The sequence below is a fragment of the Pantherophis guttatus genome, chromosome 2 (genome assembly GCF_059756535.1).
Source record: "Pantherophis guttatus breed Tessera chromosome 2, ASM5975653v1, whole genome shotgun sequence".
In the NCBI taxonomy this organism is placed as follows: Eukaryota; Metazoa; Chordata; class Lepidosauria; order Squamata; family Colubridae; genus Pantherophis; species Pantherophis guttatus.
Genome location: NC_142064.1, coordinates 115240491 through 115265819, shown reverse-complemented (window position 1 = coordinate 115265819; position 25329 = coordinate 115240491). Strand labels below are relative to the sequence as shown.

The following is a 25329-nucleotide window of genomic DNA, read 5'->3' as shown; positions in this document are numbered from 1 at the left end:
CAATAACGTCCTGTTTCTTAGTCCAGAGTACACTCTGCTGGGGTCCTTGCTTGACAGGATACCCACCCCAGGCCAAGCCGTGTTACTAGGGCAACATAATACTTTCCCTCTCTGTGTCTTTTTCTACCCTGCGTTGCGTCTGAGAACCCAGGGAGGCGTCGCTTTCCCTTCCGAAACTGAAAGGCAATTTCGCCAATCGAAATCCAGCGAAAGATCTGGCACGCGCGAGCGCGCGCTTAAACTGTGACACCGCTCATCTGTGAGGTGGGAGCTGGGAGGTACCGTGGATGACAGACAGTTATATCGTTAAATTTACCAATGAGAACCGAGGGACGAAATCAAGTTCAGCGCGAGCCCTAATCGACGCTTGCTCACGTGTGAGGGCTGGCCAATCAGCAAGGGCGCGATAGCGTCGGCGTGGGCGCTCACTCGAGGGAGGAGAGGGGGCCGTGGCGGCGAACGGCAGAGGAGGTGGAGGAAAATGGCGCCGAGCTCGAAATCGGAGCGGGGCTCCGCCTCGGGAGGAAAACGGGGCTCGGCGGAATTGGGGCGCGGGGCTCGGCGGGAGCACGTCATAAGGCAGCTGGAGCGCATCAAGGTGAGTGGGAACAGCAACTGGAGGGGAAAGGGACGGATGCGGCTGGGCGTTGCGGCTGGAAGGATACCTTCAGGGTGGAGGGGGTGAGAGAGGGCCGATGTGGAACGAACGGAAGAAGGAAGGCGTCGATAAAGCCGTTTCGAGCATTACGGTGGAAGCAGCTTCCGTGGCTCATGGCCGGTTGGTGTCGGCGGTTCAGCCGGAGCCGCTCTCTGGCACCGGGGGCGCGTGGGCTCTCCCACGAGGATCCACAGCAGCAAGCCCTCGAGGGGCGGCAGGAAGAAGTTGGGAGCGGAGTCGGGGCGAGCGGCTGCTCATTACCCTCCTAAGCCCTTCAGCCTCTCTGCTCTCTTCTCAGTCTCGGGGTCTGTTTCCCCGGACTTTTATCTCTGTGCTGACTGGAGAAACTGAGGAGGGGGCCTTGACGTGAGGGCACGATCTGTGACCAACCCTGGTTTATGTTTGTTGGAGGACCGGGAAGAGAAGGTGTGACTGGTCGGTTGGTAGGTTGACCAAGGCAGGTGCCGCCTCCTCCGTTGCTGGGTGCAGGAGTAACTGGGGAGGTCCCTGTGATCTTGGAGGATTGCAGGTGGGGGGGGAGGGGTAGTTGGTTGTGTTCCATGGCCCTGGGAGGAGGAGGAGGATGAGAATGAATGCAGGGTGGAGATGGATGGAGAGAGAGGAGAGAGCTCTGGTTCCATCAAGGTCAGGGCAGGTTAAACCCAATATGGTGGAAATCTGAGGGCAGATGGCAAAAATAGTTTTGGATGCCAGATCACTGGATCCTTGGTGCCCCTGGATCCTGAATGCTGTTGTAAAGCGTAAGCTCAGTATGTAATAAAGCCACCTTTGTTTATGATTTGATCACGAATAAGGTAATCAGTTTGGCATATTGATTAATACTTGTGGGGCCCCAAGGGGGGAGTTCCCTTCTTGAAGATATGCCCACCTTGCTTTCAAGTTTAGTACCTGCTGTAATCCCAGGAAAAACTGAGTGGAGCTGTGAGTGTCATCTGGGATGTCTTAATAGCTTTCAGAGATTTTGCTCTGATGTTAACCAGATGTGAGACACTATAGTTAATTTGGGCTCCAGGCAGTAGTTTGATTTGTGCTCTTCTACCAGCTACCCTGGCTGAGCTGTTGCTGAGTACTCCCTGGCAGTGGAGTACCCAAAGCATTTGTTTATGTATTCAGTTTGATACTGCCCAACTCCAAACAAGTTTTGTGGACTTTAACTTTCTCCCTGACGACATTGAATCTGGAGTGGTGCAGGGTTTAATGGCAGCCATAGGTGTGCCCCTAATTATTGAAGACCCAATATGTGCCAGGAGTTGCACACAAGGTGTGATTTTTTTTGCTGGTGTAGTTACAACATAATCTGGTAGAGGAAGATTATGTTGCAGCTACAGTCAGTCCTTATATAATAGAGTCTTATTCTCTGGTAGCTCTTCAACCTATCATCACTGCCCCCTCCCTCTGGTTTTTCCCAGAGGATCTGGTGGAAAATTCAGTTGTTGCTGAAATGGACATTAGATGAAAGTTTTGGATGAGATTGCTCCTATGCAGCCTCTCAATGTGAATTGATCCTATGGTGCTCCTGGTTTTCTGAGGAACTCCAGGGAATGAAACTGTAGAAGAAATGCCTAGAGCACTATTGGAAGAAAATCAAGAGTGAATCCAACCAAGTGCAAATGAAAGTCCATATCAAGGAATACACTGTGGCATTAAGACTTGATATTGTCTTTCTGCTGTTGTTGTGTCCATTGATAGCTAGACAATTGCAGTGACCAATTACCTGCTGAGAAAAGATGAGTCATAAGGCCATGTGCATAGCCATGGTAAATAATAGTTTTCTGGTGGATAAAATCACTCAGATTCACTTAGACCTGGACTCCAACTGGCAAGATTTGAAGATGTGATGCCTGGTTACTTGGGGCAAGCTTTAATCTTTAACTCCTGAAGAAATGGACAGAATTCTTGACTTAATTCCTGCTTATTGATATTCAATAGTATATAGTAGTAGTGTGTTCCAGGTGATGGTGATAATTCTGCTGACTTTGAAGGAAGCAGTGGTATGTCAACTCCTGGATCTAACAGTTCTGGACAACTTTTGTCCAGTCCTTAACCTTCTCTTTCTTGGAAGGTTTGCTGAAAAAGTAGGCAATAACCTCAGAGTGCCTTGGAAGAAATGGATAATCTGGACGTGCTTCAGTCATGTTTCAGATTGGGATAGAGATGGCTTGTAAGCAACCAAATAATGCTGTTGAGATATGCTCCTAGTCTTTGACAGCTGTGGGGATCTAGATGAAGACAGATAGACTCAAGCTCAACCCTAGCAAGATAGAGTGGCTGTGAACTTAAGAATTTCCATCTTTAGTCGTGAATGGCATTGCATTTTTCTGTTTGCGGTTGGTGCACATATTGGGTGGAGCAGGAGTTTGGACTCGGCTCCTACTTAAAGAGCAGATGGCAGCTATGGTCAGGAAGGGTTTCTCATAGATTTATCCTATGTATTAATTATTCTCATTTCTTGATCAGGTAGCTCTCCAAGATAGTCATGTTTTTTGCCTATATGGCTGCTCTTTGATGACTACTACTAAACTGAAGCTGGTGCAGAATTTGGCAGCATAGCACTTATGGGCATGCCATGGAATGCTCATGTATCACCTCTTCTCTATGAGCTACACTCATAAAGATTTATATTGGCTGTATACTAGCATAGTTCAAACAGGCCTTAAAATCTAGGATTAGATTGGGTGGTAGGCCCTTCATGTGTGTTTGAGATGATATTGATTTGTTTCCCAGATGTCCATTTTTTCTTTTTTTCATTGTAATTGTGATCTTGTTTTTAACATTGTAGATTGTCTTAAATAAAGGGCTTGTGGACATACCTTCAAAGCTGGACTTGAACCAGCAAAACTCCAACCTAGTTCAATCATTCAGTCAAATTATTTTTTTCTCTAGGTAATTTATTAGGCATGATTGTGTGAGGATAGGAACTATGTGCATACTTAGATGTAAGATAAAAATAATTAACATAGACAATTATGCTATGAGTAGTATTATAGTATAACTTGTAAAACTTGCCACTTTGCTTGATGATGTTCCTTTTTCATTAGTCTTGAATGCATTTTGAGTTAACTTCAGTAAGTAATTCTTGTATAAGAGGATCACCATTTTTTCTTTCTTTCGTTTGTTCTTTCTTATTTATTTCTTTCTTGAATTTATATTGCCGCCTATTCGCTCACAGCGACTCAAGGCGGCTTACAGAATATAAAACCTCATTTAAAACAATAAAACTAATAAGAATCAAATAAATTAATATAATATAATAAGATCAATTTTTATTACTAATTCTTTCACAGTTACTTGAGGGGTGTGAGTGGAGAGGAGGTCAATTTTTAATTTTATGTAAACTTATGCAATGTGTCAACACAGGCAACTTCAATATACACTTTTCCTTTATGGTTATTTGGTCACTGTCTCTGATAGGGATGTATAGAGATCGTTTGCTCAACTATATGAAAAGAAAAATTGATAATATCAACAAACAAAAATTATGGCCTTTAACAAGTGACCTAAGATTCATAATAGGCAGCTTAAAGGCAGTAACATAGAACAAGTCAAATGCTTTGACTACTTGGGTGTTACTTTTCATTCATCAGGACATAATCCCATACCTGGCGCACATATTGCAGGTTGTTCAAAGGAGTGGCAGCACTTTGCTGTCCTTTGGTTACTCTGAAGGTGTACGCTACATTCAACTAAAACTGTTCGAGGTTAAAATTATGATACCACTATTATATGGGATTCAGCTGGGACCTTACTTAGCTGCAGCATAGAAGTGACAGTCCACATTTTTTAGATTAATCATGTCAACCAATAGCTTGTCATGTCAAATGCAACATTAAGATTAGAATGAGGAATTAGAAGCCAAAATCTAGATTGTTACCTTTAAGATGGGCTAAAATCACTGTTTAACCTAACAGGTCTGACATTTGAGCAAGGGTAACTTCCAATCTACTTGGAAAATATTCATCAGAGAAAAACTGGCAGCCTATGGCACATCTAATAAGGCAATATAAAGGATGGAATATGATTAGGCAAAAAGTTCATTGAAAGAAATATCTTAGGCGCAGAATGGTAAGAAGATGTTAGTTTAGTCTCAATGTTGGAGATTGTCTTTTACATGCAATGCAAGTGATTACTCCCAATCCCTAATTAAGCATGGACATTGCAAGGCATTTGTTCTGGCTAGATTCAGTGCACTCCCTTTAGAAGTCATTGGTTGTAAATACCAAAATAAATAAATCCCTTTCATGAATGACTATCACTGTGATTCCCATTGAGCATGTGTTCTGTTGCATTGTGTTCTACTCAAATTTGTTTGATATATGGATAAATTAATCTTTTTTTCTAAATCCTTTCATTTCTTTTGATGTGTGTATAGATGTGTGTACATATGGTCAAAGATTATAATAAAATTTGGGTTAGTATGGCATAAAGGGAATATGTATGTATTTGAGAACTTTTGATGGCTGTTTACAGATCAGTGGTCAGTTGTCACCTCGTCTCTTTCGTAAGCTGCCACCCAGAGTTTGTGTGTCTCTGAAGAGCATTGTTGATGAACATTTCCTATGTGCTGGGTAAGTTTATATTCAAATCTTTCTTTTTTAATATACTATGGATTAGTTATTTTCTCTGGTATGAGGTGATTAACTGTTCATTTACATTACTTGTTTGAAAATCTTGCAGTCTCACCCTGGCTTGCCTTTTCTTGCCTTGCAGACACATTTTCCTTGGGTTCTCTAAGTGTGGGAGATACGTCTTGTCTTATACTAGCAGCAGTGGAGATGACGATTTCTCTTTTTACATCTACCATCTCTATTGGTGGGAATTCAATGTTCACAGCAAACTAAAAATGGTATGGACTGCACTACACATTATATATACAGGACTGAGATATCTATCTCATACAGTTATGAAGTTTGACCTTTTGTATTAAGCCCAAGTTTAATTTTTGCTATCAGAAAAATTCAAACAGCTCAAAAGGTAGAAGAATTAAAACAATGGAGTGTTTTTCTTTGCACTGAAGCTGCAAATGTAAACCTTGTGTAGAGTTTTGAGTGGACTCGTATAAAATGTTTGGATGCTGTGACCTGTGAGAAGAGCAGAGTAGTAACAGGTACAGGAGCGGAATGTTCCTGCTGGATTTTTGCTATTATGTGGTTTTATGTTTTCTAGTGACCATTGTATATTGATTTCTTGAAATGTGGGTATTAAGAGCTTCAGTTTGCCTAACAAAAAAAATTGAATGTCATATTAGAAAAACAAATAGTAATGGCTCGTGTCTGCAGTTTATAGGCTTGTTTCTGGTAGATAATCTAGAAAACCTGGGATGGGACATTTGTGTTTGTTTCTCATCTTCAAATATTACGTTTATGTCATTCAAAACTAGATGGGAAGCATTCTTTGTAATCTATTCCAGAGAATTTTATTTTTCTAATTACAAGTGTTTGGGGTATTTCTTTATTTTTCCTTTAAAACAAGGAGCTATAACTCATAAAGCAATTGAATATACTCAATTAATAAACTGCTAGAAGATGATAACACTACCAAAGGTTTAAAAAAAACCCATTGTGGTCTAGTGATTAAAATGTTGGATTACACTAGACAACAGTTACATTTTAAACAAAATATATAGAGAAGATTAAACATCACAATAGCTTATATTAAAGATAGCACAGAAAGAACTATTACAAAGAGAAACATTTCCAAAATAAGAACATGCATAGCTTTTACTCCAACTTTTTAAGTACAATGTTTTGTCATCGTCCCCTCCCCAAATTCATTTAGCAGATTTACATTTCTTCTTTTATGAATATCTGTGGCGTATTATAAAGTAAAATAATTCTTTCTGTGGAGATTCTGTCATCCAGGTCATAGTTTTTCCAAAGGTGCTTTTTCAAAAGGCAACTGGACTTTCTTTGTTTTTTTGCTTGGAGACGTTTTGCTTCTCATCCAAGAAGCTTCTTCAGTTCTGAAGAATAATTCTGAAAAAACTGATTTAAAAAAATCATTTTTAAACCAGTTGCTGGAATAAATCATTATGGTCTTGAATTTTGTTTTGTTTTAAGGAAAATCACCATTTGGTAGGAAGTGGGGCAGGGGGAGGCAGTAAAGTTGTAACCTCGTGACAGCTAATTGTGAGAAGGGGCAGTTCAGATACCTTGATATAAAGCAATAGCTGTAGCATATTCTAAACTGCTGAATCCTGTACTAGATTTTCATCTATCTATCTGAATTTGTGCTTGATACTTTTCCTTCCAATACCACTTTTCACCAATGTAAATCATAGTTTGAGCTTTGACAAATTAGATTGGTAACATTTCTGAAGAACTATACAAATTACATTGGATGTTACAATCTAATTTAGCAAAAATAATCACAAACTTCTTTAGCATTTTTATAAAATATAAATCAGTTTCAGTCATTTGTATGTTGGTCTTTCCATGTACATGTTAGTTTAGTGTAACAAATAGTTTATTATACCAGTTTATTGAACAATAGCATTAGTAAAAAATTAAATTAAAAACAAATGCCCAAATGTTGCAAGGCTGCCTACATGTCAGTGTTTCTTCAGACATACAAGATTTTGTCAGAGGTTTGATCACTTAACATTTTAATTTTAAAAAAAGTCATCCATTTTATTTATTTATTTGATTTTTTAAATCCTTTATTACTTAATAACTAACTCCAGGCACTGAAAATACATACTACTGTGCTCTCCTATTTTCCCCACAATAACTACCCTGTGAGGTGTGTTGGGCTGAGAGAGAGTGATTCATCTAAAGCCATCCAGATGGCCTTCATGCTTAACTCAAGATTTCTAGGGTTTCTAGGCCAGCCTCATAAACACTATCCCAAACTGGGTCTTGTCATATTATCATATTGATTATAATTTCATATGATTATGCCTGCTCCTTGGATTAATTGCCAGATTTCTGGGCTGGTTTATATTTTGATAATATTTGAATTTAAAATAGCCATCTCTACCAATATAGATAGCTGCTTTAAAATCTAATTTAGATCAGACACATAATAATTCCCCTCTGAAACAATATTCTCAGTTAAACCAAGATATACTTGAATAGCTTGACATCCAAAGACTTCTGCAAATGGAGTGCGAAGTATTTTGTTCAACTACAATAATTTTTATCTATCTGTCAGGACGAGAACTTTCAGGTGATGGTTAAAGAACGGAAGAATCAGATAATGGAGGCCTTGCTTTCCTTTTGCTCCCAAAGTAGTTCTGCTGTATTTGATTCAGATAGTATTGCTTCATTTTCTCATTGAGAAAATCTAGCCTTGAATGTTTGCTAATTGCATAGGTAGATCAGGGACTTCGTCTAGTCAAATTGAATTTGACTCTGCTTCATAATCTTGCAAATGCTAACTAACTAGCCATAATAGGTTGCATTAGCTGTCTTTTACTGTTTGGTTTTCTTTTTCATGTAGCTACATTTGGCAACAGTTAATTCTCTGTCACAGGGCTATAGCACATTTGAATTAATGCTTCAGATTAATAAGGTTTATTTTTTTATCATAGTTATTGTACATCCTAATAATCCTTTTTCAAAGTACATCTGTGTTCTAATAAGTGTCTTCTTATTCCTTCAGGTCCGCCAAGTCCGATTATTCCAGGATGAAGAAATCTATAGTGACCTTTACTTGACTGTATGTGAATGGCCCAGTGATTCCTCCAAGGTCATCGTTTTTGGTTTCAAGTATGCTTCTTTAGTAAATTAAGATTTGAGTTTGAAACCTTTATCTGCTATATCCTTCTGCAGACTTATCCTGTTTGGAGGCATTCTAAATTATACTTTTTGTTTCATATTATAAATAATAAATATCTAGGAAATTAAATGCTGACTTGAAAAGTTGGGGAACAGACATTACTCTGAAGCTTAGTAATATATAATCTCTCAGCTTCTGAATTGTTACAAATTAAATTTAGGAATTTAGCTGAACACCGTAACCTTTTGTTACCAGTGATTACATCAGTATTCCTGTATATTAGAAACAAATGTCACTATTTATTGGCAATTAATTTGAGGGTTTGGAAGTCTGCCAGATACTTTTAAAACAGGTTTGGAGTTTGATTTGGAAGCCAGAACTAAAAATTACAAATGCAAAAATGTAAATGGACTTGTCTGAGAATGACCACTATTTCTTTTGTCTTGGTAGTACCCGTTCAGCCAATGGCCTCTTGATGAACATGATGATGAGTGATGAAAACCATAGAGATATCTACATCAGCACAGTGGCTATGCCTCCTTTTATGTACTGTCCCAGTTGCCGGGACATGGCCATTGCACATCCAGGTAAGTTGAACATGAGTAACGGGGGGGAATTTTTTACCCTTATTTTACCCTTCAAATAATTTTGAAGGTAATGATTAAAATTTTAAGTAGGAGAAAGAAATATATAGAAACTGAGAAAAATGCTAAGATTAATACATTATCAGATTATTATTGTCTAATATTTAAAAACTATTTTCATATTTGTGCTCAGTTTCAGTTTTTCAGATATGAGAGAAATGATTTTTTTTATGACACTGTTAATCATTGGGAATATAAATAGTTCTTGACTTATGACCAATCTGTTCAGTGACTTTGAAGTTACGGCAGTGCTGAATGAAGGGACTTATGTTCAATTCCAGAAGTTATGGCTGTGCAGTGCCAAAAATTCAAAATTCAGACGTTTGGTAGCCGACCCGCACTTAAACTACAGGGTCATTTCAGTGTGCTACCAACCTATCTCCCTCCCATCTCTGCCTTTTTGTCCCCTGCACTCCATAGTCCATGGCATGCTACTGACCTTTTTTTTTTTTTTAATTTGATTTATATGCCGCCCTTCTCCGGAGACTCAGGGTGGCTTACAATGCGTTAGGCAATAGCCTTCATACTTTTGTATATTTTATACAAAGTCAGCTTATTGCCCCCACAAACTGGGTCCTCATTTCACCTACCTTAGAAAGGATGGAAGGCTGAGTCAACCTTGAGCCTTGGAGAGATTCGAACCAGCAGTAATTGCAGGCAGCTGTGTTAATAACAGGGTGCTTAGACCACTGTACCATCAAGGCTCCTGAAGGTGACCTTTGCCGCCACCTTTCTCTCGCTGATGATAAGGTGTGCCTGGCCGGATGCTTTGCAAGGCAACTGCTGGCTGCATTTTTTCCCTACGTCAGGCTTTGAGAATTCCTTATGAGAACTGAGGAAGATGATCAGCAGCTACCTCCTGAGGGGCCAGCTGGGCACACCTCGTCAGCATCCAAAGCCAGAAAATGGCAAAGGTCTGTTAGGGTATTGGAGCATAGGGCAGCAAGGGTCTTGGAGTGTAGGATAGTGTGGTTGACTGTGGCTGGGACTGGACTAGGATTGAGTCTTGCATTGTGCTTCAGCTCAGAGGCTTCTTGCAGTTCCAGAGCCACAGTGTGCCAAGAAGCTCTTTTGTGCTTTCCAGGGTGCAATTTCCATGCTGTCGGGGCTTCCTGGGGCTTGGTGGCTTTGAGCTGCTGGGCTGGGGTGGTTGAGGCTTCCAGGGACAGCTATAACTTCACATTGTGCTATGGTCTAGCCCCAGAGCTGTGATGTCCTGAGACTCCCCTGAGTTGCAGCATGTTCTTTCCCCAGCCTCCCTGAACTCAAAGAACACTCTAGCACTCCGCAACTTGTGTATTGCCTGTGCTAAACCTCCCAAGGTCTCCTTTTCCCCTCTTCGGAACCTCGTACTCGTTATCTGGGTCGCCTTCCCACTTGACAACCTCCACATCTGGAGTTATGATAGCAGCTGGGAATGCTAGCATTGCTATTGTTAAGCAATGCAGTTGCATGATGTCACTCTTTATGATCACATTACTTGGAGATGGAAATTCCAATGCTAATTATGGTTGTAAGTCAAGGACTACCTATAACTGTAAGTGAGCTCTTTATCAGTGGCTTCAAAAATCTTATTTTAGGGAATTAGCATGATATCACAACTTAGATGATGTGCATTGTGCAACATGCTTATTACTCTAACTTGGAAATTTAATTCAAGAATAAAAATGGGTAACTGTAAACGCTGCCTAAGAAGGAGTCCTTTCCCAACTGATGAGAGGGTTTTTTTGTCTTGGTTCTGTTGTTCCCTTGTGTATACTTCTCAGGTGACCCAAATGCCAAATGTTTGCAGCATGGATTCATGCTGCACATGAAGTACCAGGTGGTGTATCCTTTCCCCACATTTCAGCCAGCATTCCAACTCAAGAAGGACCAAGTGGTGCTACTTAACACCAGCTATTCTCTAGTTGCTTGTGCTGTTTCTGTGCATACATCAGGTAAATGAGTGTGGAAATGTGTTTATGTGTATTTGCATATGTGTATGTATGTGTTATGTTAATTTTATTAATATTCATTTTTCATGCAATAAAAATTCCTTATCCCTCATAAGTATTCCATATTAACTGCTGACAATGAAATAGAACATATTTTGAAAGAGAATTCATATCAGGCTAAATTCACTGTGTTTTTTTAAAAATGCAGATTTTACCTTTTTACTTCAATGGGTTTTCAGAGTAATTAAGAAAATAGTAAAAATAGCTATCAATCCAAAAACATAAAATAATAGAATATTTAAAATTAACTATATAATAAAACAACTGTAAAGCTGGAAGGAAGAGAAGGGCTTTATTAGGTACTAAAAAGGTATAAAAATAAATAGACCATAATTTAGTGTTTGTGAAAAGAAAATTAGATTTATCTTATGAAGATTAGAGTTTACGCCTGTACCACTGCAGTAGCAATTTGGAGTTGATTTCAGCTTTTGATTCAAGGTATTAGTAAAAGAAAAACTATTTTTTTTTTTAAATTGAAGGCAAAAATATGATTTGGCTACATAAAAATGCAAACATGGCACCTGTCTGCAACTCCTTAAACCATTTCCCCCAGGATGAGGTAGCAGTGTGATAGGACCCAAAAGGCATTTGTCCGCGGTTCATAAGCTCTCAATGTTCATACAAACAACAAAGTACCATATTTTTTGGACTATAAGACGCACCTATCTTTTTTTGGGAGGAAAACAAGATATACGCTAGTGCATGGATATGGGAAATAATATGAAATCTTACCAGTTTGGAACTGTTTTAAGCTTTTTTCTTTGCATAGATTGGTATTGTAATCAGAATCAGTAAGTTATTCAGCATGCAATGTACATGTAAAGCTTTTTTCCTTTCTCTTTATTTTCCTTCAGGTAACATTTTAATTAAGTTAGTGAAATGCTTTTTTTAAATTTCAGCTAATTGTTGATTCTAGACAGAAATTTTACAACAAAAGGACACAAACAAGAAAATAAGATTCATAATCTGCCTCCCAGCAATTTGCCTTGCAGCAAACAGCCTGCTTTTGTTTCCTTTTCAGCCTGATTAGCACAAGAAAAAAAAATCTGCCTCCCAGCAATTTGCCTGCTTGCAGGAGGCCCGTGCAGCAAAAGGTAATGGCAATCAGTGCAGCCTGAAACAGCTGAGGGTCGGGAGACCAATCAACCCACAATCAACTGCTTGTGCTAATTAGGCTGTGCTGAAGCTGAAACAAGTTTTTTGCTGCTTGCTGTAAGGAGGTAAATTGCTGGGAGGCAGAGGCCAAAGGGTGGGGGCCAGCGGGTGGGCGGGGCTTCATTCGGACTATAAAACGCACCCAGATTTTCACCCTCTTTTTTTGGGGCGGAAAAAGTGTGTCTTGTAGTCCGAAAAATACGGTATATAAACATAAGATACCAATGTAGAAGGTAGTAGAAAAGATGAGAAGAATAATAGTAATACAGCCACACTACATAGGTAAATATCCTTAGACATAAGACAGTACTGTGGTAATTAGATGTTCAGCAGAGTGATGGCACAAGGGAAAAAACTGTATTTGTGTCTAATTGTTTTGCATGCAATGCCTATAGCAACATCTTGAGGGGAGGAGTTGAAACAGTTTATGTCCAGGATGTAAGGGGTCTGTAGATATTTTCTCAGCCTAACCCTAACTCTCTTTCTGGGTCATACTATACTGGATGTATACTGTATAGGTCCTCAGTGGAAGGCAGACTGGTTACAGCTGGTTTTTTTGCAGTCCTAACTATCCGTTGAAGTCAATACCTGTCCTGTTTGGTTGCTTTACCAAACCAGTTATAGTAGAACAAATGACAGGTTCAATAATTCTCCTGTAGAATTTTATCAACCGTTCCTGGGGCAGTCTGAACTTCTGGAGTTAACACAGAAAGAACATTGTTGCCTTTTTAATGATGGTTCTAATGTTAGGTGTTCATTTCAAATCTTGAGAGATTATAGAACCCAGAAACTTGAAGATCTCTACTTTTTATATAGTGTTGTTTAATATTGTAATATATGGTAGAATAGGAGGAGGACTCCTCCTATTATTATTGTTGTTGTTGTTCATCGCACAGTCAGACTGGGTTTGACATTTTTGTCTATCGAGTCCTTACCAAGGACCTGGGATAGGCAGATGTAGATGCTTGATGGTGTTACAGATATCGTCGCAGGATGGAAGCTGTTCCCAGTAAAGCCAACTTTTGCAATTGACTGATGGTGAATTTGTCAATGCCAGTGGTGTTCAGGTAGTGCTCCAGTTGTGTTGGGATTGCACCCAAGGTGACTATTACTATTGGTACTACCTTTGCTTGCTTTTGCCATGGTTTATTATTATTTAAGATTTAATCTTCAATTCAATTCACAGTCTGGGACTGGTAAAAATTTAAGTTCAAGTTCTAACCAAGGACTTAAGAGCTGTTAACTCTGACACTATATAGCAGGGGTGTCAAACTTGCGGTCTGCAGGCCAGATGTGTCATGCGCTGGCCATGCCTACCCCCGGTTTAGTGAAGGGAAAGTTGCGATATGTCACATGACAACAACATGATGTCGCAAGTTTGACACCCCTAGTATATAAGTAGTTCCGAATAGTTTTTTGATTCATAGTTTAGGCCTGGTAAAAACTTAACAGTTGAAGTCCTAACCAAGAACCTAAGAGCTATTAAGGTAACGTCTGAGTATATAGGCAGTTCCGAGTAAAGTGGGTTTTTTTGCAAAGTCAGGATATTCAGGTCTGATAAGTTCAAAATTTCCAAGTATCTAGGCAACCCTTTGGGTGTTGCTCTACGACTATTGGTTCAACCATTGATTTCTTCCTTCACAATCGCTTGACTTCCGATTTGCAAATTGCAGTATTTCGTTATTTTTTCCAGTTGTTTCTCTTCAATTTGTGCATCACCTGGTATTGCAATATCAATGAACCAGACTTTTTTCTTTTCCATAACAGTGATGTCAGACGTGTTGTGGGCTGGATGTCTGCCGGTTTGGTTTTGAAAGTTCCACAACATCTTGACTTGTTATTATTATTAGGATGGGCTGTATATAGTAGGCCTACAAGAATCAAATAACTGAATAAATCAGGAATGTTATCAGAATAAATAATTCTCTTGAGATCTCTGGGAGTTTTTAAACATTTGAACTTTCAAACAGTGCAATGATGGGCAAGCCTTGCCTGCTCTGGTTTAGTTTAGTTTAGTTTAGCTTATTTGATTTGTATACCGCCCTACTCCCGAAGGACTCAGGGCGGTGAACAGCCACAGGATAAAAACACATAAATACAAAATTTAAAACTGGATAAAAACCGAATTAAACAATTTGGCCGAAGACAGATTTAAAACACCCCAATAAATTAAGAACAAATTAAAATTTGCATTTTAAAAAGGGAAAAAAGGAAAAAATTAGGCCAGGCCAGCCTGATGGAATAAAAAGGTCTTGAGAGCGCGGCGGAAGGTGCGTAGATCCGGGATCCTCCGTATCTCCGGGGGGAGCTCATTCCAGATAGTAGGTGCCCTCACAGAGAAGGCTCTCCCCTTGGGGGCCGCCAGTTGACATTGTTTGGCCGACGGCACCTGGAGGAGCCCCTCTCTATGAGAGCGTACCAGCCGGTGGGAGGCTACTGGTGGCAGCAGGCGGTCCCGTAGATAATATCTATTATTATATCTATTATCCCGTAGATAATATTGGTAATATCCCCAAGTACAGCATTTCAGTTTCCGCATAAAAATGAATGAGATCAATTTACTTAATAGGAGAGGGGATGCCCCTCCCCTCAAATTACCTCAATTATTGCAAATCAAAGATTATTCTAATACAAAATATGTTCTGGACCATTACTATTCAAGACAATTTGAATAGTAATGGTCAAGCTTGCTACTAGTAGTTTTCATAATTGGTCTATGTAACTTAGTGTTTTCTCTATTGTGGATCTTCAAAAGGCAGTGAGAGAAATAAAAATTATGCTTATGTCATATGTATGATCTACCTCTGAATTACTTTCTTTGATTGCTTGTTCATAGAATGTTCATTGTCATAACTATTGAGTCTATATATTTTTTTAAAAAAAAAGCTTTGCTGGAGAACAGACTAAAGCCCAGCTTGTCAGTGGGGAAAAATAACAAAGGCATAGTTCACACAACCAACACTGATTATTTATACATGTATATTCATGTATTGGTTTCTGAGTAGAATTTAGTCAGCAACATATTATGAATAGTCCTTGAAAATGTGCTGATTTTATTGTTGTTTCCTTTTAGATGAAAGCAACTTCTGCCAAATTCTTTATGACAGGAGTCGCCAGACCAGGGCCCCTGTTGTGGAAGTGAATCACACATCCCTTATCTCACATTGCCCTGAAGGCTTTGAGAAAGGGTTGGAAAAAGACAACTGCTCTTGCCAGAGTGAGACTCCATTGACGCAGCCTCTTGCGGTACCACCACAGGACATAGATACCCACATTTCACCTGCTGTAGCTATGGCAAAGGAATTTGTTGCAGACATCTTCCGAAGGGCCAAGGAAGCCAGAGGCAGTGCACCCGTAGAAGAAGCAGCAGCAGCAGGCAATGGACTCAAGTGCCTCCTTGACTCTGGGGCTCTGGGTCAGGATACTTTAGGCTCTTGGGATCTGAGGAAGACTTTGGAATCTTGCTTACATGGCAGTGTTGCTCATAGTTCTACATCGTCTACTGGAACCAGTAGCATTTCTGATATAGGGAGCTCCCCCAAAGAATCTTTCGTAGCCAATTTTGAACTGGAAAATCTGCCAGCTGAGCCAGGCTATGTGAACTATACCAAACTGCGTTATGTCCTGGAGCCCAACGATTCTTCCGAGGCAGAGGATGGTGAGTGTGGGGAAGAAAGTGGTAGCGGGTTTGATTTCTGACAGGATTTGCAGGCATGAGCCAAATTTCAGTAAGAAAATGCTTCCATATTCTCCAATGGATAGGCACTCTTTCCCATATGTACTAAGTGAATTTCTGTTTGAACAAGGAAATGGCTTCTTCATTGTGTCACCTTTTACTACATGAATTTTCTTTTCTCACTTCACCCAACCTTTTCAATTAAGGTTAGCAGAAGGTCAGATGATGTAGCACAGTGGTTCTCAACCTTCCTAATGCTGCGACCCTTTAATAAAGTTCCTCATGTTGTGGTGATCCCCAACCATAAAATTATTCCTAAAACCATTGAAAATATGTGTTTTCCGATGGTCTTAGGCGACCCCTGTGAAAGGGTCGTTCGACCCCCAAGGGGGTCCCGACCCACAGGTTGAGAACCACTGATGTAGCATAACCTCATGAGGAATCTTTTTATCTGAAATATCTAGCATAATGAAATAGATCTAAAAGTTGCTGTTATGTCTTGTTTCTATGTAACACTGAAAAACTATTACGTGGCTTGAATCCTAATTATGCATTCTGTTTGTGTAATAGCTAATAGCAGTGACTCATTCATAATTTTGGGCCTGTTGCTACCGGTAGCTTATAACTCTCTTAGTAATATCCACAGTTAAGACTTATTCTGCATCATACAATGTATTTATGTATATGTGAGCAAAAAATCAAATTTGGTGCTTTGTGATTAAGCAGGAGTGCTGGCATAATTAAGGTAACGTATCAGTTATAGGTTTTAAAAGTTACAGGAAAGAGTTTTAGTAGTATATAGACTCTTTGGGTGTTATTTCATATAATCTGAAACATCTTTTTTTAATTTATGTCACATATTATGCACTGCTTTCTGTGAAATGTAAATTGTGGACAATCACAGTATTTTTTTATGCATGGATTTTAAAACTTGTCTAGGAAGAAATTTCTGGACTGTAGCCATTCTGAGACATCTGATCTTCTCTGATTGTCTAACATAGTTGTGCTGTTTAAAAAGACATCTTATGCATCTGGCCATCTATGGCATTCACACTTTTTTCCTCTTGTTGCCAATGTGAATTGTTATAATATTGGGTTGCTTGCCAATGTGTGAAGGCCAGAAAAAACTGAGAAAAACTTATTTCCTTCCAGTTGCTTTGTTTTATCCCCTAAATCTTGTTTTCCTTGATTTTTGTTCTAGTTTATCATGTCTCTAATTGCTGTTTTGCTTATGAGAGAGCAATTGTTATTTAATCAGCCTATCAGTCAACTTCTTTGCTGATAAAATGTCTGATTTTCTTAAAAACTAAAATTTCAGCCTGTGTATTATTAACCCTGCTATATATTTAAATACTTGGTGTATCCATTTTTGGATCCTTTTATCCAAAAGGATAATACATACTAATACTTTTATCATTAGTATGTAATCAGAATATGCAGAAATTCAAAGTGATACATTGACTGGAGTGTGTCTGATTTGGTTTTACAAATTTAATAATAATAACTCATATATATTCAGATGGATTTGTGGAACAGTTTTTTCCCCATATAACTAGTAAGTGTTGCTTTTTAAATATTATTGTTTGCAGTGACAAGTTCTTATTCAATACAGTATAGTTTATGAAGTGTTTTAAAAATTGGAAAGTAGGAAAGATTAATGCTGACACACAAAGTGTGTTCTTTTGCATATTTGATCATGGTACCCTGCCAGAACTAATTCAGAAGACAAAAATAAATATTTTTGATAATGAAGCCAGTCAAGTAGACAACTGCATGTTGAAGTCAGTCAGTTCTATTTTTTAGTGCAAACACTTTGCCTGTTCAAAAATACTAAAAACATAAGTTACTGATACCATGTAAATTTGTCTTGTACGCTAGTGATAGGACATTTTACTTTGATTGAAGCAGCATATAAATTTTATAAATGTATTAATAAATTATCCAAAGCAAGAATATTAGTAAATGGAATTGGTAGTTACAAAATATGAAAAAATCTAATGTAATAGATTTGAAAAAAAGAAAAGGTCTATCAGTGGCTATTGGATGCTTTGGAATAATAATCACATTAACCTTAGATAATCAAAGGGGAGGCAGAATGCTTTGAATGCTTTCTCTTTGAAGCATTCAATACATTAATTTCTCCTGGTTTTGGTTCCCTCTTTTTATTCTTCAGCGTTATAAAAAAGATATTTTTGAGGTCATTCTTTTGAAGCTCCATAATTATTTTTTTACTTGGCTTTATATTATTTTTTATTTCAGAATATGAGGATGACAAAATCTCCTTGCCATTTGTTGTGACAGACCTCCTAGGAAGAAATTTGAAGCTCTTGAAGGAGAAGGCTGTTTGTGAGGTAAAAGCTGTTTGTAGGAATCTTCTGATCTGAGAGAAAGAGATGCTACTCCGTTTGAGTACTAGACCACTAAATAATTATTCTCAAGGAAATGTGACCTCATTAATATTTTTTTCATTACTTTCTTTCTTGGGGTTTTTTATTACTTGCTTTTTTGGTTTTATCAGTTATTTGATCTCATTACAGGAAATACACACACAAAAAAACACCCTGATTAGTTGGAATATAGTGGTTTTAAATTAGGGAGACATCTCGAACTCATTGAGGGATTATTTAAATCGTTTCAGTTCATTTTTCAGCAAGTTTCAAATGTTTCCGATTTATATTTATATTATATATTTATTTATATCTGGGTCCGCTTCAAGGTGCTAGTCTTCACTTATAAGGCCCTTCATGACTTAGGTCCGGGATATTTGCATGACCTTCTCCTGCCTGCCTCTCACTGTCCTGTTCGCTCACATAGGGCCGCTCTCCTCAGGGTTCCGACGGCGAGCCAATGTCACCTTGCTGTGCCCAGGGGTAGGGCGTTCTCTGTGGGTGCTCCCACCCTCTGGAATGAATTACCTACTGAGCTCCGGACGGCTCCTGATCTCCGCTCCTTCCGTCGGGACTTGAAGACTTGGCTTTTCAAACAAATAGGCTGAGACTGATTCCGGGCTTTATTATTTACTACTAATTAATTATTTAGATTAAATTATGATTTTATTGTACTTGTTTCTTAACTTGTGTTCGCCACCCTGAGTCCTTCGGGAGAATGGCGGCATATAAATACATGTAATAAATAAATAAATAAATAAATAAATATTTTCAAGCATCTTTGGTTTAAGCTGCCACTTTAACAAACATTATGTAGTTTGATTTTATCTTAGCTTATATGTGACTGATTAGTATGGTTGTTAATCATAGTTTTGCATTGTATGAACCCAAGCACTTGTGGTTTATTCTGTAAATGATGGTTAAACAGGCTTAGTATATACTAGGCTTGTAATTTATCTTTGAGAAGGACCTTCATACAAGGGCTGGCCAGTGGCCAGAAAATATACAGACTATAAAATTAATTTGACAAGAACTGTGTGAATGGGAGAGATTTTCCAGTCTAGGTCTCCTTCTTTCTTTTCTGTTAGATTTGAAAGAGGTTCAGTCTTTAAACAGAAAACAGTCTTTGTCTTATTTATTTGTGCAATTCCTAGGTTTCAGAAGTAATATTTTTGTCTTTTATATATTGTGTTGCATTCTAATTAGAGTTTGAATCTGTTCTGGAAAGAAACACTCCCCCTCCAATTTTTTAAATGAAATTTTAGAACTTCAATTTAAAATAGTTTTTGAGGCTGATTCTGTCCAGATCAGAGAGGAGAGACATTCTATATGTGAAAAGCGAATCAATCAATGTGCAGAAAAATATTGGCTAAAATATAATATTTAGGCAATTGTTGCCATAATAGCATGCTGAATTTTAAGCAGAATGTTAATCCCTCAGTGGTACTTGTCTGAAATTGTGAAATTAACAATGTACGTTCAAGATGTCTTGCAGTTATGGTTCTCAACTATGCAACTGTTTTTCACATTTCCTTCTATCCCATGGATGAATATATATATTAACTAATCCCTGCCATAATTCAAAACTATGTACAAAAATTATAATAAGAGCTTGGGTTAGTTTGTGGTGTCATATTACACACATCAGATTTTCTGGCTAGTAGATTGTGGAGATTTTGTACAAGATAGCTTGTTGATAGGAAAAAAATGAAGTGGGAGTATTGATTCAATGTTAGAGGAAGAGGAGTATTGATTCAATGTTAGAGGTGTAAACAGAAGAGCAGTTTTATATTTGTTTGTATAATGACTTTCTGAAAATTAAATGTTTTCTTGCTAAGGAGCAGGCTATGCCAGAAAGTACTGATACAGATTCTTCCCTGCTATCTTTCTGCTTTTCCAGGGCCAATATTTAACAGTGGAGCAGCTGACTTTGGATTTTGAATATGTTATTAATGAAGTTATTCGAAATGATGCTTCATGGTCCAAGCAGTTTTGTTCCTTCAGTGACTATGACATTGTCATCTTGGAGGTAGGAATATGATAGATTTGTTTAATGATATCTTATTTGAGAACATCATTTTTATAGTATTGCTTCTTGGCTCATTAAAAGAAATGCAGATGCTGTTCTCCAGGCCTGATATATATATAGAACAATTATAATAAACTCAAACAACAGACTTGGCAAAGTGGGAAAATTTATGATTATCACTTTCAGATTTTTTTTGTTTTTGAAAATAATGGGGTATAAATTTAACATACTTAAATTATTTTGGCTATTATTCACTATACAATACAAGCACCTTCAGCCAGAGCGCTGAGTATTGACTTGCAAGTTTACCTGTCCTCTTGAGTGTCAACATAGCTTGAAATAGTTAGCTTTAATTCAACCCAGATTTTTTAACATTTATCCTTAAGTAATAATAAAGGCCCTTACCATTCATAAAATTGGCCCATATCTGTAATGATTTGTTTTTCAATACTTTTGACTATAGAGTGGGTATAAGGCAAACTGCTGTCTGCCTGTCTAAAACGGGGTGGAAATGGACTCTCTAAGGATGTCACTTGGTATAAATAAAAATAGTGCAAATTGACAGTTTTCTAGACCAGACTTTTCCCAACATACCTCCCTCAGAATTGTTAGACCACTTTCCTTTTGTGTCATATTTGTGATGCTCACTGCATTAGTAAATGGGGGTTCTGGGAATTGTATTCTACCTCTGGAAGACACCTTATTAAAATAAGGATGTTTAAGAATTAAGATATTTTTACAGTCCAAGAAGATTGTATAGTTAAGATAAGAGATATGGCTTTTTGCAGATTTGAGGTCATCCCTGATAGAAAATGCTTCTATTTATATTTTATATTGCTTTTTAACATATATTCTCAAAATAACTTACATGTAAGAGGTTAACATACATGTGTATTTAACTGTGAGAGTAAAACTTAAGTTATACAGAAGAGTAGAAGAGTCTCTGGTTGCAATTGGAGATATAGATGATAGAGATAGATAGACAGACAGACACCATTCTGGTTTATGAAAAAAAATGCTTCTTAGTGAAGAACCTCAGTTCTTTTTAAAGAATAAAGAAGATTAGAATTTCCTTTAGTATCTAGAACTAGAAATGCAGAAAATACAAATTGTGAGAACTCTGTAAAAACTTCCATTCTTCTTCCAATCCAGCCATTCTTGGGGCAGTCTGGCAGCTTTCCAGAACTTCCTGTACATGATGATTGTGTAAAGTAGGCAGGCATGAATAATAAAGCTAGATAGCTCTTCCAGCAGTAACACAGTGGGTGAATTAGCTCACAATAACAATTCAGGGCTACAACATCTGATCAAGCTACAACAGCAGCCCAAACAAATACAGTACTGGGATCAATTTAATGACTGAATTGAGCTTATATTGACCTGTTCTTATTTAAAAAGTTCTCAGCAGTCTAATTTATTGGAACAAAGAAATAATATATTTTTTTAAAAAAATCAGAATTTCTGTGGAGCAGAGGTCTGAGTCATGTTTCCATCATTAGTTAGAAGATAAATATTGCCAGTTTGCTTCATGTTGACTATTCTGATCCATAGTGCCAAGTTTTAATTAAAAGCTCTGGCATCACTACTATTGCCTCATTGTACTGTGGTACTGTCTCTTGTCAGTTCTAAACTTTCTTGTTCAAGGTAACCTATGAGTCTCACAGTTTATGACATGTGGATTGACATAGTAAAAGGATTAAAATTTGGAATAAGGTTGTACAGGCAACATTTCCTTGATAGTGTGATGATTTTATTATGGATTGCTAGCTCATCACTCTGATCACTTGTTCCCATAAAGCTTTTATTTGTGCCATTTTAGAGTGGCTGATTTGAGTAGAAAAGAGAATTACTTCAGAGAAGTCTCTGACTAGTAAGGGGCAGAGTAGGAAAACATTTTGTTATTCATTCAATAAAAGCTGACTTAGATGTTAGGAACTGCCAACCAGCTAATTAAGCTTACATTTTGATATTTTGAAATTCAAGGGTTCCTGCTTAGTGTATTTCTTTTCGGTTTGAGAATTAAAACACTACATGTCACATATGTAGCACAGGGGCATGAATGATCTAAGGACAATCCTTTGTTTTCTTAAGTTCCTTTCAGTTTTAACCTTGGGTACCCTTTGGATGAAAATAAAACTTTGGCTTCCAGCCGAATGCAATTTATTCAATTCCTTTAAATGTGTCTTTTAGGTATGTCCAGAAACCAATCAAGTCATCATCAATATTGGACTTTTACTTCTTGCATTTCCTTCTCCAGATGAAGAGGGACAGCTCAGGTGAGTCCAATGCCAGGCTAGACAGTTCTTTGGATTTGTTTCCAGGATTGTATGTCTGCTGCACAAGCCTTCCTGAAGCAACATTGCAATCTTGCAAAAAGGCACAACTGTTTTAAAACCTCCAAGTGCTTCTGCATATTCTGAAGCATTGTAGCAGATCTGAAGGTCTGCAGTTTTACCAGAAATTTAAAATATTATATCCCAGGTATTAAAATACATTCTCAAAATGTTTGGAGACAATATATGCTATCTATATGAGCAAATAATTTCTTGGGAGCAACTGTATAAGGTTGGGAAAACGTTGATATAAGTAGGTGTATTATTTGTCTTGAGTTTATTGGATGGGAAATCTTCTATTCATTATTATCGTCTGCAGACCAAAGACATATCACACCAGCCTCAAAGTGGCATGGGATCTGAATACTGGCATCTTTGTCACTGTCAGTGTAGGTGATCTCACCGAAGTCAAAGGGCAGACCAGGTAAGTCAGGGTTGACCTATTACTTTTCTGGGGGTATATTTATCCTTGAATTCTTTTTTACCATTTTGCTATTGCAATCTTTCTAATGAAAATCAGCCCTTCAACACTCTCTTTCCTCAGACATTTCCCTTTCTGCAAAGATTTTCAAAAGGTACCATTCCATGTCTCCTGATGGAAATGAATGGTGACCATTATTATATAGTAAATTAAAGGAACATAGGGAATAATCTGTCACTTGTTCTGATGATCTTACATTTGAGAGCAAATTGATTAGTATTTTTCCATGATTCTAAATGCTGTATGAATATTATCCATGTGTGAACTCTGGGCTTGCTAACTAACCCTAGTTCCCGCCTCTCAGTGGCAGTGTGTGGAGCTCCTACCGGAAAAGCTGTGTGGATATGGTAATGAAGTGGCTTGTACCAGAGAGCAGTGTTCGCTATGTCAACCGAATGACCAATGAAGCCCTTCACAAAGGTATTTTCTGTCTTATGAAAGTTTCATCACAATCAGTGGATTCAGTTGGCTGACCAGTATTGACATAATAACCAGCTTTTAATCAAAGATTAAATTCTCTGACATTCTTTATGAAAAAAAAAATGTAGTATACTTTTTCTAGAAAATTTGTAATGTTAAAGAGCGTAGACATTTGTCTTGATTCTGGATTTTTGGACATTTCATTCGATCTCTTTGAATGATCATGGCCCATGAAGTAGCAGCAGTTAATTACTATCGTAGTTTCTGGTTTCAGATAGCAGATTTCCAGAAATTCCATCCAAGATGACTGTAATGTAGTTAGTTTTGGAGAAACCTGTATTGCAAGAACACTAGTTCCTGGCTAACACTTTTTTGTTTGTAACTGCAGGTTGTTCGTTAAAATTCCTAGCAGACAATGAGCGCTACACATGGATTGTCTTATGAGATCTGATTCAGAAGCAAAACTTACAACAGTTGTTCATTTTTTGCCATAACTGTATGTCCAATTCAACTACCTCCTTGTTAAACATTTTTAATTTTCCCATTTCTTTAGAGTAGATGTTGCCTAGATGATCTTGGAAACATTAGATTTTGTGAATAGAAACATATCCTCTTCTTCCTTGTTGCTGTTGGGGGGGGTGGGATGTGAAAAAACAAGGTTGCTTGATACTCTGAAAAACAAACTCTTCCTTGCATCCTAGTATTATTGTTTAGGATGGGTCAACTTCAGCTGATTTAGAAAAAGCAGAAAGTAGCTGTTTAACCTTCTATAGTAATCTGTATTTGGTGAAGCTACAAGGGATAGGTGGGAATATCCTGTAAGATTTTACTCCCTCTAATGCAAGAACAAATTATTCCAAGGCAACAATATTGTTTAAGGAGACCAAATCCCTTTCTTGTTTCAGTGTCATTTTGTACTTGTTACTTTATTCATTTTTTCCTTCCTAAATGTAAATGCCACCCCACCTCACATACGTAGTGGACTGATTACAAATGTTTTTCTCTGTTTTCTGTCCGGCAGGTCTTATTTCCTGCAATAAATATTTTAAACTGAGACTAACGCTTGTTGCTTCTTTTCGTCTTTGATGAAAAATTCAATAGGAATTACAGCATCACAACAGAATTTTCACACAGGTTGACATTAGGGAATGTTTACTATCTGGAAAGGATATGCAAATTTAAGATACTTACTGCTTGTTATACAAGAACATTCCATAATTCACACTGGCTATCGTAATACATTCTTTTTTTCATGGTGTACCTATGGTCCCTAGATGATCTGTCCAAACTTAGATTTTCCCAGTTTGAGCAAGGTGTTTCTGAATTGTGTGATTTCAGTTAGTATAAATAACTATAATTATAAATATTTTTTCATAACGTGCTAGAGAATGTTGTCTTAAAAGATGGGAGGGTAATTAAAATTCAGGATAGGTATGAGAGGAAGCATCATTTCCCTTTCATTGGCAGCCTTCACTTTGAATCAGAGGTAATAGTCCTCATGAATAAAATTCATATATTAGCAAAAATACCACTATAGGAATTTCAGGCCCCAAGAAGTTTAATATAAACGTGTTCCACTTTACAATTATGAATAGCAGCCTTTTTATATAACTCCAATAGAAACATACTTGCCTGAAAAACCTCTGATTAAAAAAAAAATTGCAGAAGCTATACAACAACTGTGAAATATTAAAAGGGAGCCAAATGGCATTTGATTGTCTCAGAAAAAAATCCTTTAGGGCTATGCTCATTCCATTTAATACATCAATTGTATTCATCCTATCTAAATACTCTGCTGGGATGGGACACCAGGAG

At 37.8% G+C, this 25329-nt stretch overlaps 1 protein-coding gene across 2 annotated transcripts; it reads left to right on the top strand.

The window, feature by feature from the left end:
- The first annotated feature begins 205 nt into the window (after positions 1 to 205).
- Positions 206 to 24570, top strand: DCAF15 (DDB1 and CUL4 associated factor 15). 2 transcript variants are annotated; one of them, XR_004594247.3, is made up of 14 exons: positions 206 to 598; positions 5147 to 5244; positions 5387 to 5522; positions 8279 to 8385; positions 8846 to 8982; positions 10806 to 10976; positions 15262 to 15846; positions 18124 to 18215; positions 20152 to 20280; positions 22471 to 22556; positions 22933 to 23037; positions 23399 to 23514; positions 23903 to 24010; positions 24536 to 24570. XR_004594247.3 is itself a non-coding variant. In XM_034434409.3 (13 exons), the coding sequence occupies exons 1-13, from the start codon at positions 482 to 484 to the stop codon at positions 23956 to 23958; spliced, it is 1935 nt and encodes a 644-aa protein (XP_034290300.2). In that variant the 5' UTR covers positions 206 to 481; the 3' UTR covers positions 23959 to 24570. The 2 variants fall into 2 exon arrangements, 1 of the variants encoding a protein (XP_034290300.2); XM_034434409.3 differs by having other exon boundaries at positions 23903 to 24570.
- The last annotated feature ends 759 nt before the right edge of the window (positions 24571 to 25329 follow it).